The following is a 14,400-nucleotide window of genomic DNA, read 5'->3' on the forward strand; positions in this document are numbered from 1 at the left end:
CTACTGAAGCTGTAAAGGATTTTTTCTATGCTATTCATCTGTAAGTGAATATGGTAATTTAAAGTTCTTTATTCTGTGTTGCATTCTAAGAGAAAATTCAGGTGAAAGGCAAAATGTGAATAATGAAGACAAAATGGTAACTATTGATCTCTCCAAGATAATTTCCTTGATGTTGCTTCAGGTACTTTTTGGTAGATAATGTTCAAGTTATCAGTCAGATAAACAGCTTGGTCTTTGAATTTGCACTGAAGCAATGCAATTTATTAAATTATAACTTGAAGTAAAATGTAGGATACTGATGTAGGTAGATATTGTTTCTTGCATGCAGCCCCTACTACTTAATGCTTTTTTCCTGGCAGATTTTGAGAAAAACCAAATCAGCCTCGAGGTTCTCATATAACCAGGGCTTGCATGGAAGATACTCAAGGACTTCCTGAATGGTGTTCTAGATATTCCTAAAACATCTTTACGTGACTTGCCAGCATGATGGTTCTCTAGTGAGAGCAATCCGTGTGACGTGTAACAAACACCTCTGGAGCCAGAGCCTGTAGCTGTGTCTCTGACAATTCAGTAGCAGTTCTTTATTAAATAAAGTCTTTGGTAGGTAGGTTCCTATGCAGAATCGTTCCACTGGGAAGCCCATTCAATGTAACTCCAGTACCATTTTTCGTGGATGTGTAAATGAAGGAATAATTTGGTGTAACAGGATGAGTTCACTAGGAAAAGGTAAATTAAGAAAACCAATATGATGCTAAGCAGTAAGATGCTCTTCTCTAGACCCAGGCTGGGAGATCTGGGGTATTCACTTGGACAAAAGAAAGCTCCAGGGAGACCTCAGAGCCCCTTGCCAGTGCCTAAAGGGGTTCCAGGAGAGTTGGAGAGACAAGAGATGGTGGAGCAGGACAAGGGGGGGATGGCTTCCCACTGCTGGAGGGCAGGGACAGATGGGATATTGGGAAGAAATTCCTGGCTGTGAGGTGGTCAGGTCCTGGCACAGGTTGTCCAGAGCACCTGTGGCTGCCCCTGGATCTCGGAATATCCAAGGCCAGGTTGGACAAGGCTTGGAGCAGCCTGGGATAGTGGAAGGTGTCCCTGCCTATGGCAGGGGGTGGGACCAGATGTGCTTAAAGGTTCCTCCCAAACCACTCTGGGGTTCTGTAAACCCAGTCTACAGCTGAAAGCAGTGAGTTGTTTAAGGTAACACTGTGAAGAGCAGGCTGAGTTACTTGTGTAATTCTTTCCTACTGTTCTGTTCCTGTGCAGGCTGCTGCATTGCTGGAGACCACGTCTAGCTCACGCAGCCTCCTAGACAATGTGCTCAATGCTTTGAGTCTGGATAGACCTTGCTCTGCAATGAAGATGGAGGCAGCAGGAAAGGCAGAAGAACTTGTTGATTCAGAAATTCCACCAAAGTCTTCTGAAAAGCAAAAGACTGCTTCTGATGAAGACAGGCCTATAGAACTCGAGCCACAACCTCAGAACAACAGTGTGCCCACTGCAGCAGACTCTGCGGTGCTCTCTTCCATGCCTTGCTTGCTGATGGAGCTGAGGCGGGACTCCTCAGAGTCTCAGCTGGCATCTACAGAGAGCGACAAGCCAGTGGGTGGCCGAGTTTATGAGAGTGACTCTTCTAACCACTGCATGCTTTCCCCTTCATCCAGCGGGCATTTGGCCGACTCAGACACGTTGTCTTCCACGGAGGAGAACGAGCCCTGCCAATCTGAAGCCACCGCAGAGGGAGACCCTTCTGCGGTGTCCGGGGCTGCAGTCGGGAGGAAATCCAGGAGATCCAGGTCTGAAAGTGAGACTTCAACAATGGCTGCCAAGAAAAACCGACAGTCTAGCGATAAGCAGAATGGCCGAGTTACCAAGGTAAAGGGTCACCGGAGCCAAAAGCACAAAGAGAGGATCCGGCTCCTGAGGCAGAAGCGGGAGGCGGCTGCTCGCAAGAAGTACAACCTGCTGCAGGACAGCAGTACCAGCGACAGCGACCTGACGTGTGACTCCAGCACGAGCTCGTCAGACGATGACGAAGAGGTTTCAGGGAGCAGCAAGACAATCACTGCAGAGATACCAGGTAGAGGATGTTTTTTAAACTGAACTGTAACGCGCCTGACATCGTTTCTCAGCTGTCATGCTAAGTTAGATGACTGACACTTGAGAAAAACCCAGGAGAACTGCAGCTCTGTGTAAATTTGAAGACTGCAGTGTAATAACAAGACATGGGCAAATTCTAAAAATTTCTTCTGAGGTTCCTGTGCACTTTTGCACACCAACAAAACATAGAAATGGTAAATGGGAGGAAGGACTACCTTTGAATTCTGGATTTTTCAGATCTTTGTAAGCCTATATGAACTCATGTCAGTGCTGTCAAATCCCCCTTAGATGGTGATAATCTAATTCTTAAGATAAGTGGCCAGCTTTGCTTTAATATATAAAGCCCACAGCTTGGCAGCTGTGTTAGAAATGGCACGGCACACCTCTTGCCTTTGTAACAGTAAGGCCCTGGCCATTATTGCACTTTTTCTGTGCTTTCAGCTCAAATGTCAGTGCATGACAAACCTGCTTAGCCTTATTCTAAGTTCTTTCAGATTGCAGCTGGTCACCTATTTTAGGATACAGATATGATTACACAGGTGCCCAAGCTATATTCACAACTAAATTTTCAACACTTTAGACAAAGTTGTTACCATTTTTCTATGTTGTGAGGATCAATAATTTCTACACTTCCAACTCTCTGACACATCTGTGTTAAGATGGGAGGTAGCAAATTATAGGGGCCTTGTCATTTTATTAGTGTCATTTTATTAGCAAAAGAAAGTTGAATCTTCAAGGGTTTTGTCTGCTGAGTCTTTGTTGTTTTATTAGTCCAAGTGCTGTGGATAGGATTTTGTGTGAATTATTCTTGCAGCGTATTTTACCATAGAACCATCATCATATGGCAATCAGAAATAAAATCCATAAAAATAAACTTTTTTGCTTGCCAATTTTTACTGGGTCATATGCCTTTTTGCCTGTTGTGCTAGAAGTTTTTTCTTTTTGAGAAAAAATTACATCTTACATAGGGCTAGAACATTTAAAGGAAAACTGCAATATTAAGTTGATGAACTATTGCTTTCTAGATGAATTATTAAAATAACACAGCAGATTTTACAAATAAGTGATTTAACTAAGTTGATTATGGTGGATGATGCTGTCACCATGAAAACTGGCATTTTTCCCACACCTGCTAGGAAGCAGGTTGCACAAAGGAAGTAAATGTTTATTATTAGAATGTCTGGAAAAGGCATCATATCCTCCTATAGTTATTGTGTAGTAAACTTTTAATAGAGATCTAAAATTATTTTTACCAATTTAGTAGTTGGTCAGTCTTGTAGCTTTCACAGTTTTTGCCTTTTTATTTATAATATTTACTCTCTGGGCAATTTAAGCCTAATTTAAAGCTTGCTTAAGAAGACTATTTCAGTGATTTTTGGGACAGGTTCTTCCCCACTTCTCAAAAAACCCCAAAACACACAGAATTAGTCCCTTAGGTCGCATTCTTTTTTTAAGCCACGAAAGTACCTTGTGATCCAGAATGGCATCACATGGTATTTTTGGGTCTGCTTAGGTTTCTGAGGGCCATTGTGGGGGACCTGAAGCCATTCCAGGATATTTTTTGTGTATCCCTGTGTGCTTTTGTATTTAACTCTCAGTCCTGACCATGAGATGCTTTTGGTGAAGGGATCCCATCCCATGAAGAGCTTGACTATTAGTGATGATTACACCAAGGCCCAGCTTTACGTGCAGTGCAAGAACACACAAACTATCCCAAGGGAGGGACACTAACATTTATTCTAATTTTACAGTACGTGTCATATGCTCGAAGCTGAGTTCTGTTTAAGACATTGAAAGGTTTGAGCTGCCCTCTTGGTGCCATGGGGTGCAATGCGTACCTGCCACACTGCGGTTTTCCTTTAAACAGAAATGGCTTTGCTTTGCGGAAAGCACCTTCCAAGTGTGAGCAAGAAATACCCTCTGTAGAGATAAGGATGTAGTTTGTACAAAAAACGCATCCTGTGCTGCTTGTGGGTGAAGGAGATGTGGTTTTTAGAGCTGCGGTGCAGCTGTGAGTGTGGTCAAACTCCCAGTGCTCCGTCGCAGTGGTGGGTTCCCAAGCCATCTGCCATCCCTCTGCCTGGAGCTGGCAAAAAGGACTCAGTTCCTTTTTTCTGGCTAGAAAGCCATTTTAGTGCCCTTACCAAAAAACTCTGAATAGCCTCAAAATTGAGGGAGCAAGCATGTAGATAGAAAACAGTACAGGGTTTCAAAAAGCATTATTGGAGTTTCAGGGCACCAGTGTTCTCTGCACACAGTGGAAGGCTAAAGGTTTGACTTCAGTGTCACTACATAAGCATGAAAAACTTTTGCCTTTACTTTTAAGAGAGTTCACTGTACATATTAATGAGAAGAGTTTTTACAGGCAGCTTGTGTTTCTCTTAGTCTGTGTTTGGACATTAGCTGCAGTCTTGGTTACTTACTCAACATCACTTATTTTCATATAATTTTCATTTTTAGCCTTCTGTTGCCTGAAAAATAGCTTTGTCTACTGAGATGCTTTAAAAATTTTAGTGACAGTGAATTTGGCCCTCAAGACAAAAATTACACTGACTCTTAAGCTGTCAACACAGATAGCGTTACAGCAGGCACTTTGCTTCCGTGTAGTCTGAAAAATTAAATTGTCACATTTGAGAATATAGTAGCTGTGCCACTAAAACTCTTCCATTTAAATTGTGCAATAGTTTAAATAAGCCTTTTTTTAAACTGTCCACATCCCTGGCTCTGAAATATGTTTGGCTAAATTTTTAAGGTAAAGAAAATGTTCAGTGAGATACATGATGATTACGACACCATGAAGTTACAAACAGAGCAGTTGTACAATAGATAAGTCAGGTCTCTCTGCTGAACTTAAAGGTACTGTGGATTAAAATAGTGGCAGTCTTGTTTTTCGGCTCAAGAAATACTGAAAAGTCAAGATTTTACTGGTGATACTTCAATACAAGTACTGTGAGCTGCGCAGGACCGCTCAGCACAATGTAATTTACGGTATTCTGAATGCATCTTTTGGTGTTAATTTACAGCTGAAAATATAGATTCAGTGTAAACTAGGGGTGCTCCTGCAAACCTTTTCACTGATGTGAGCAGTCATAATCTTTGGTTTCTTATTTCAGGGAATGCTGTGATTTTGGGGTTATTGAAGATGAGGAACAATTTTTTACCTTGTAATGACTGAGTCTCTCTGTTGGCATTTAAGATTTTGCCGTTCTTAAGCACCACATAAACATGGCGTAGGAGTCCTGAAATAGATTCTGCTAGACTTCTTGCTGTAATATGAAGTTTTTCCTTTAAACTATTTTACGTGTGATGCTGCATTTTAACTCTGAATGAAATTGGCACGAGAGCAAGTGTGAGAATCAATATTTATTGCTGTGTAAACAGTTCTCTTTTGGAAGAAGTAAGGGATTTTTAAAACCAAAAAAAATATACAGAAATATTTTGCATTTTACCACCATTGTGCTGTCTACAGCTCAGAAACAATCATTGAAATGGGGATGACTCATGTTTTAGGCTATCACAAAAATATGTGTTAATGTTGAAAAAGATACATCTCACTTTGTTAAAAAAAAAAATCAAAACAACAAGACTTTTTAAATATGCAGTGGATGCAGAGATGGGCACAGGTTCCTTCCTCCTAAGAACTATGTATAGATCTTGGATGAAGCATCTGCGAGGGATGATTTTGGTTCACGTAACTCAGAATGACAATTATAGTTAATAGTTAGGAAAAATAAATAGTCTGTTAAGAATGATTTGCTCTAAGATACTAATTTGGAACTGTCTGCAGCAGAATAACACAGAGGAAGCAACCATTGCTAGTCAGAATGAAGATGAAGCATATATTACATTGTTATGTTGCCAGACTTCCTAAATTAAATTACTTTGGATTTGGTTATAACTTAGATTGAATTTAAGAAATACCATAAAAAGACAGCGTTGGGGCATTTCTTAGGTACTCTTTTGCGGGAGGTGTCATCTTGAAAATGAGAGAGGAATCTTTGATTCTGACCCCTTTGTGACCTCAAATTTCTTCTCCTTTCAACTTGGCATAATTTAAAAAAAAACCCAACCTTTTAGTTTAGAGTTTATAGACAGAAGAGGGATCAATTAAATAAATGCTAGCACTTTAATATGTAAAAATGCATTTTTAAGTTTGGGATTTTTTTTAACCCTAAAATAAAAGATTGAATAAGACTTGTAGTAGTAACTATGTGGAAAGCATTTAAATCATTGTTTTGCTGCTGCTGTAAATTTGAGATACTCTGTGAATGATGCCTTTTAAAATTTGTATTGCCGAGCTATATATATTTCAATACATACTTTATTCAGTTTATAAAACAATTTTGTCTACTTTGACCATTCTACTTCATTCTTAACTTTAAAAACCTGAGAAGGTTGTCTCACTTATCACTATCAATAGTTTTTATTTAAATTGCAATTAAAAATTACATTACTTATTCATATATCTGTGGAAATTAGAAAGATTTTAAGTTGTTAGTTCCTTGAGTTTAAGGTAAGATCCAGACTAAAGACAAATAAACAGAACCATATTGGATGTTCAGTACTAGAACTAAATGAACAAAATATTACTTCTTTTAGGAGGAAAAAATATTCAATATACAAAAGAAGCCATGTTTTAGAAAAAAAGGTAGCATTTTACTTAATTCATTTTAGTTAAAATGCAATTGGAGAGATGTAAATTAGTTGCTATAAAGTAATTATTTTTAGCAGAGGACCTGAATGCTGAATTTCCAGCATGTCTGATAGGCAAACAGATGGACAAGAAAGACTTAAAACTACCCTTCAGAAATAAGAGAATAACCCTGGACTTTGTTTAGCAGTTGCTGAAGGATCTATGTATACCTCACTTAAACAGCTCCTAAAAGGAATGTAATGTTTAAGTGATACTGTAATGTACTCAGTGAATTACTAATAAAGATTTAGCACCTTAGGTTTTTATTAGTAAGTATTTACTTATGTTGTGCAATGATTTTGTTCATTCTTAGGGTATTTTTTATTTTTCTTAAGCTAGAGGGTGGCACTAGTTTCACATTCAGATATTAAATTATCAGCTTCTGCACCTTTGTGCAGTGTAATGTGATGCTTGTCATGTTTTGGAATTACCTTTGGTAACATTTGTGTGTTTGGATGGCATGCACATATTGTTTATGATTCCTCAAACGGGTACAGAGCCTCATTTTCATGGGGGTTTATTGCTTCCTAGATGATTCCTGAGTGAACTCTAGACTTTAAAATATGGATTCCACTGCCTTTTCTTATTGATACGTGGAGTAAGGCCAAGAGGACTGGCCTTCTCTTCTGGCTGCTGCAGTTCTTCCTGATAATTCCAAAGCCAGGCATTTTCACTGTGCTTTTGATGCATAGCCGGAAGCAGAACAGTTTCCTTCCAACCATTCCCTGTTTTTTGCCTTGCCTGGGACTGGCTGCAGGAATGGTGGCTTAGGGCAGGGTCCTGGCTGGTGTGAGGCTGGTCAGGGCTCTGTGATTGCAGGTTGTCCCTGTGATGGAGCTGTGTCCATCACGCCTGGCAGAGGATGTTCTGCCGTCCTGTGTTGGCATAGCAGTCACATAACCCCCCTGTGTTTTGGTGTTTCGTGTCATCTGTTCTCCTCATCGGTGTTCTGTATGCTTCCCAAAGTCAAGCCAAGAGCTTTGGGCCAATTCCACTTGTGTTTAACAGCCCATTTATAAAAGGGTCCAAGTGTGTAAGTAAAATACACATAATTATTCAGGTTTGTCAGTTAAAAAACAGTATTTTGGGTTGCAGCTTATTAGAACTAAACATGTTATTGTATAATGTTTTTGACACCTTCAGTTGAATTAAAAACAAATTGCAGGGGAACTGGAGTAATTTGGTAATAAAAGAGACCTTTGTGACAGAATTGTCTGAGACTTCAAGAATAAAAATAATTTCAGTGCCAAAATTCCTGTTATAATCTCAGTGGGTGTAAAATTTTACTATAAGAGTAATACTGTTGGTTAATATACGCTAATTCCTCTCCTGTTGTCATATCCAAGGGGCAGAATTAGAAAAGTTGTTTTCCTCAGTTTACATGCCTTAATAAACAGTATGATGTTCTTACTTAATGATGTCTTATCAAATGGCCTCAATGTCTTTAAAGCTGGCTTCAGTCGTGCTGGGGGATCTGGAGGAGCGACCAGGGAAATTCCAGGATTGCTTGACAGGGGCACCGTGTGGGATAGGAACTGCATAGGCAATGTCCTGGAAGAGGCCATGAACTGCTTTGCCGAGATGCAGAGGCAGACAGAGGAGAAATTCCGCATGTGGATAGAAAAGCTAACCCGTCTTGACACGGACGAAGAAAGCAAGCAACAACTGGAGCCCAGGGAACCTAAAATCCAACTAGTTGGCCAAAGAACCCCCCCTACCACACAGTCAGGGGCTTTCATGCAGATGCCTGATAGCCAAGTACTTCCTCAGCAGCCGTTTAATTCATATGTGGGCTATCAAAATGCCGGTGCCGCAGTAGAGTTTCCAGCAACTTTTAATAATAATTTTCCACCTGTCTTTCCAGAGAATGGGAATATGGCAGAGCCTGATCTGAATCAATCATAAACTTTAAAAAAAAAAAAAAAAAAAAAATCTGTTCTTTGCAATCTTGATGTTATTTTGGATTCTGCTAAAAATGAGGTTTGCTTTTCTCTTCGTATGCGTTTGTTTTGTTTTCTCTTTTGGTTTTATTGCCGTTATATTATATTTGTTTTTCTTAATTTATAGTGAATATATGTAGTTTTAAAAAATCATGGTATACCCACCTGCATGTGCCCGTACACACATATAAACACCTTTAAAGGTGTATGGGGGGAGCCACCCTAAGCTTTCATCAAACTTGTGAAAATAAAACTTAGAGTCCTTGTCTAGATACCCCAAAAGCAGTAGGGCTGTGTTTGCTGCAATAGGAACATTCAGGGTATTCATCCAGATGCCCTTTTTGCATGTTAAAACATTTATATAAGGAAATAAGTTTTATATTTAAATAGATAAAGCACCCTAGAGATCCAGACTCGATACAGACCCATGACATTTCCTTAATTCTCTGTTTAGTCTCAAGTTTTGCAGCTTGAACTTGCCATGCATTAGCTTCTTCATTTTTAGGCAGAACTAATAAATAAGCTTACCCAAAAAATTTAGCTGTCTATATAACAAGCGTGCACAGCAGATTTAATTCCTTTTTTGTCTCCATTCAGCAGCTCATTCCCTCTCCAGGGTTTTATCAGTGTCACTGCTGTGCTGCAGATGGCATATTTATGAAGGCAGCTTCCTTACCCTGTGTGAACACAGGCACATGCACACACATCTCCATTTGCTTGGTTTGGGTGCAGTTGTAGTTGTAGGTCATCTCCACCAGTTCCAGGTGTCTGCTCTGCTGTTCCCTGGGTCTCAGTGGGAAGAGATAAGCCTTCACCGAGGATGTTTCCTGGCAGTGTTTTTCTCTCCCAGGAATTGTCCCTAACCTTGCTTATCAGCGGTCCCTAAGAGATAACTTTGGGGTGAGATGAGTTGCCCCAGCCTCTGCACACAGAGCGGCCACTGCTTCCTCCTGTAAGTACAGCCCAGCCTCATCCTTCACGCTAGAATAAAAGCAATCCTGTCTGCCCTCAGATAAGCAGCGATGAGGGGATGGGTTGAGCGTTGGCACAGGAATTTAAAGGAGGGCTTTGATAAGTGAACACCATGGTGGTCTGATAGCCGCTGGCCTGCGTCAGACTGGACCACACATGAACGCCACTGAAATCATTCTTTACTTGTGATGGGGAATGCTACAGCATCATATTCTTTTAAGCAGGGAGAGAATTTCCTGTTGGGTTCTTTTTTTGTACTAGTAGTTATCCTGAATAGGCAGGCTTGAAACTGTGATGTTTAAAGTAGGATTAATTTAAACTATATATTAAAATATTTCATTCTTATTATTATTGCTGCACATAGGGATTTTTTGATCACCTCTCCAATAAGGCCTTCCTTCATGTGAAGTAACTTCTCCATAGCTAACAAAAAAAGGTATATTTATCATCAGGTAGAACTTGATAAAAGTTTCTAATGAAAATTAAATCAAAATTTTTACAGTGGAAAATGAAAGTCTGTAGTTTAAGTAACGAAGACACTTAGGTATCCTCTAGCTCAGTTACTCTGCTTTTTAAACTCCAATCACTTTTTTTCCTAATTATTTTAGTTTACCTTCTTTTCCTCCTGTTGGGAGTTACCACAGTATCTTCTGTAGGTCAGGCTTTATTTTACCCTCCCTGAAGTCAGTGGTTTTTCCATCAATTTATGTGACAGTTTGGATCAAACCGTTAACAGGAACTCAAGAAATGCTTTTTGTTCTCAGTCTAATATTGACACTGGTATTTTAACATTATTCTTGTCCTAGACCGACTTTTTTTTTAAGCATATGATACCTTCATTAAAAAGAAATTAGGTTAGACCTGTGTTATTTCCAGAGTAACTGTTTGAAAGACTATGCAGGAGATAATTTTTAGTACTGAGATAAAGTCTTTTCAGATTACCTTTGTGCATAATTTTGATACAAAGATTTTGATACGAACTTGCTAGAAAACACTCTTGTCTGAAATTGTGTGCATTTCAGGTAAAAGTTAAACAAGTTGTTCTATGTTTGATTGCCATTTAAAAGCTTATCCTCATCTGTTTAAAAAGATCTTTCAGGGAAGAATATTTGCTGATAAAACAGCCCCCACTAAAATGAATCCTTCTGGTGTTCACAGATTTTATATATATATAAAATATATATATTTATATATATATAAATCTCTTTATGATGATGATAAGAGCAGAATATTTTAAAGCATGACAACTTTACAAATCTTTCCCTGCATGCAGAAGCAGCTTTTTGCAGTGACTGGTTTATTTTAATGTGTATGTCTGTAAGCATGCCCATAGTCTTTTTTGTAAAACAGTATAAATGAAACAATTAGGTATTTCAGAAAAAATTGTATATGGAATTCAGTTGAAGTTATTTATCTCTCAGACTGTAACATTTTTACTTATGTATGTCATAGATGGATAATAACTTAATAATGGATAATTTAATAACAAATTACTAATAACTTAATGAATAATTAATTAACAACCAAATTTATGGATAATAACTTAATTAGGTATGTAGCCAGTGAAATTTCTGCAAATTTTCAATGTATCGTTCAGGTAATCTTTTAAAAAAAAATAAAGGGAAAAATATTGAAATAATTCAGTGTATGAATAGATAATTTTTTTGTTGTTGTTACTGGAGGCAAAATTTTAAATCTTTTACTTTTTTTCCATCACTGCTAACTGTTATTTTCAGTGCAAGCAGCTGTGAACATAAAAGAACAAGCACAAGATGACAGAATTTGAACACAGAGACTTTAAATTTGTACTTTTTCTAGGATAAAATTATCTCAAGGTTCCTGGAAGACAGAGGGAATAGTTCCTATTAGATATATAGATAGATAATTTTAACTTAATTTCCCCACAAAGTCTACCTAGTTGAAGGATAAAAACACTTGTGCAAGATCAGTGGCTGTAAATTGTTTTGTAAATGGTGAATAATGTTTCCTTTGGTCACTCTTTCCACTTGTCTAAAAAATTCACTTGGAGCCAAATCTTCAGCTTTGCCACAAACCCTCCCCTTTGAAATGAAAATGTACATTGATGGGCACAACTGGGTATCTGCCCGGAGAACCCCACCTTTCTGTTCAGGTGTAGTGTAGCCTGCCTGATGAAGGATTTGCCCATAAACAGGAGCATTTCTCTTGCTCTGTATTCTGAATCTGGGAGGAGCCCTGAAGGACCCAACCTCCAGAGACTAGTGATGAGTCTGTGTTTTAACTATGTGTGACAGTCTTTGGCATCTATTTGAAAAAACAGGTTCTCAACACATAGTGTCAGATTGATGTGGGTGGGGGGTTTTTTGTGGTTGTTTGTTTGTTTGTTTGTTTTGTTTTGTTTTTGTCTCCTGATATTTGAATATTTTCACTGTATTTTTGCAACATGGCTGCAGTTGAGTTTGTCATGATTTCCATTATAAGCTCTTATTTTCAAAGGGCTTCAACTAGAAACCCTCAGGGAGTTAAAATTTCTTCAGATGAAATTTTAACATAAATTTTTGTCTTACCGATTCTGTATCTCATGGAAACGGTCTGACTTATCTAAGACTACTTTAGGACTGTTGGAAGAAAACTCGCCTACTTTTCAACCCTGAGTTACATTTTGATTGTATGCTTATGCTCACATGTCATCAAAGTACTTCAAAACCACGATATTTAACAAGTAGGGGAGAAATCAGTAGGAGTTTTGCACAGACATGGAGATGATTTAGAATTTCTCTAATTGCCCCAGGATTTATACTTCAGAATGGTGTGAAAAAAAAACATTTTAGTTTCTTTAAGGAATTTTACGTATATTTTGAAAACATCAGCTGCATCGAGTTACGTGGGCTGGTGCAGACTGATGTAATTCCAGGGATAATGGTTGCAGTTTAAACCCAACTGGCCTGTTCAGAGAATTATGGAATGGTTTGGTTTGGAAAGGACCTTAAGGCTCATCCAGTTCCATTCCCCTGCCATGGGCAGGGACACTTTCTGCTATCCCAGGTTGCTCCAAGCCCCATCCAACCTGGCCTGGGACACTTCCAGGGGTGGAGGAGCCACAGCTCATCTGGTTCAGGCTCCTATATCATCACTTCAAATATTTAATTATGTGTTTTCAATATGGCAGCTGTTCCAGCTTAGGAGCAGTGAAGCAACCCCAGACAACCCCGGAGTTGGGATTTAGCATTAGGTGAAACACAGCAGTTTTGGTTTCACATTTTTGGTGTAGGTGCATAAGAAGTAAGCCTTTATATAAAGGCTCAGTTTAAATTTCACTAAATGTCAAACTGCATTGCAGTAAAAGGATTTCCTTCTAGAATCAGTCCCTTTTTAGCAGTCCCTTGGAAGTCCAGGGGCTTCAGCGTGCAGTGTTTTTGCAGGCTTGCCTGCAGGTTCTTCCCAAGGCATTCATGCTCCTTTCAGTGGGGTTTGTAAGGATGGTCTTTAGGAATAGATATATGGTCAGGTTTTATTTAGAAAAAAAGAATAACATACAACATAAAACAAACTCAAGGCAATGAAACTTTTCAGATTTTCTGTTGCAAAAATAACAGTGCAGGGGGGAAAAAAAAGTCAAAATGTAAAACTTGCGGTGTCATTTTTAATAGTACTATGACAAAATAATTCAGGCGGAAATACACATCTATTTTTCTAAGCTCACTGTCTCTTAGTATTTGTGCAGGATTATTGGGTTATTTTACCTAAGCTGCTAGGGTGAAGATTGGAAAACCAATCTTAACTTCAATGGAACGGGATTTTTATATGACAGTTGCATTACAATTTGGAACATATTTATTATCACTGTTTTCTCTTTTAATATAATTTGTCTCATTCTGTATCCACATAGTGTATGTAGATAAATTTATAAATAATATTTCAAGGGCATTAAGAAATTAAACCCTAGCTCCACTGATAGTAGTAGAAGTTTTCTACTGGTTTTAATGGGGCTAGCATTTCATCTCACTAAAAATTGAACTTACTCTGTAGCTTTCTGTCCAGAGAATCCTCCAGCTGACCTTGAGGGGAGTCTTTGCCTGATGGAGGTGTGTAATTCAGACCAGTTGAGTAGATGTTTTTAAAATAATGGGGGTCTGCACTGAGACCACTGCAGTTACATATGTTAGAACAAATGCACTGTGTGATTTGTACAGTAGAAGCCAAAATAATCAGGCTGATTGATAGAGATGGACAGTACCTTGCAAAACATGAAGCCAGAAATTGGTCTTTCTCATAAATTTTGTTAGTCTCTTGGTGTTAGATCAGCAAAATGAAGGCACATGGAAAAATAGGCTTATTAAGTTAGGAGGGATTTCAAGTGCAGAGTGATGAAGCAGGGGATTAGTTTGGATCATCAGAGGCTGTATGAGTCCTTCTGTGGAAAGGTGCAGTTTGTGCTTGGGAAAGTGGGATATTTTCTCCAGGAGTGCATGTTTGCTGCCTTTTCCGAATGGAAGTTGTGTTAACACAGGGAATTATTTACTTTTTTTAACTGCCATGGCTATGTAAGTGTGTGTCAGTTTCCAAAACCATCCTGAGACACCTCTTCAATTAAAACAGGAGAAGAAATTTGGTTGATATACCTACTACCATTACTATTGCATTGTTTGGCAGCATCACAGAAAATAAGTCCTGTAATGAGATACAAAGTGGATGCCACTTCCCAGTAGTCTCAATCAA

At 38.7% G+C, this 14,400-nt stretch overlaps 1 protein-coding gene across 7 annotated transcripts in view; it reads left to right on the top strand.

Moving 5' to 3' along the window:
* Positions 1–14,400, top strand: part of ARK2N (arkadia (RNF111) N-terminal like PKA signaling regulator 2N) — a 44,353-nt gene that overhangs the window by 13,691 nt on the left and 16,262 nt on the right. For 6 of the 7 annotated variants that reach the window (XM_040089716.2, XM_040089714.2, XM_058424059.1 and 3 more), the window contains exon 2: positions 1,264–2,077. In XM_040089716.2, the coding sequence (XP_039945650.1) occupies positions 1,354–2,077 (724 nt within the window). In that variant the 5' untranslated portion in view covers positions 1,264–1,353. Of the gene's footprint in view, positions 1–1,263; positions 2,078–8,240; positions 10,804–14,400 lie in introns of those variants that run through there. The other variant, XM_040089715.2, reaches the window with a different exon arrangement.

Source organism: Hirundo rustica, chromosome Z, assembly GCF_015227805.2.
Source record: "Hirundo rustica isolate bHirRus1 chromosome Z, bHirRus1.pri.v3, whole genome shotgun sequence".
In the NCBI taxonomy this organism is placed as follows: Eukaryota; Metazoa; Chordata; class Aves; order Passeriformes; family Hirundinidae; genus Hirundo; species Hirundo rustica.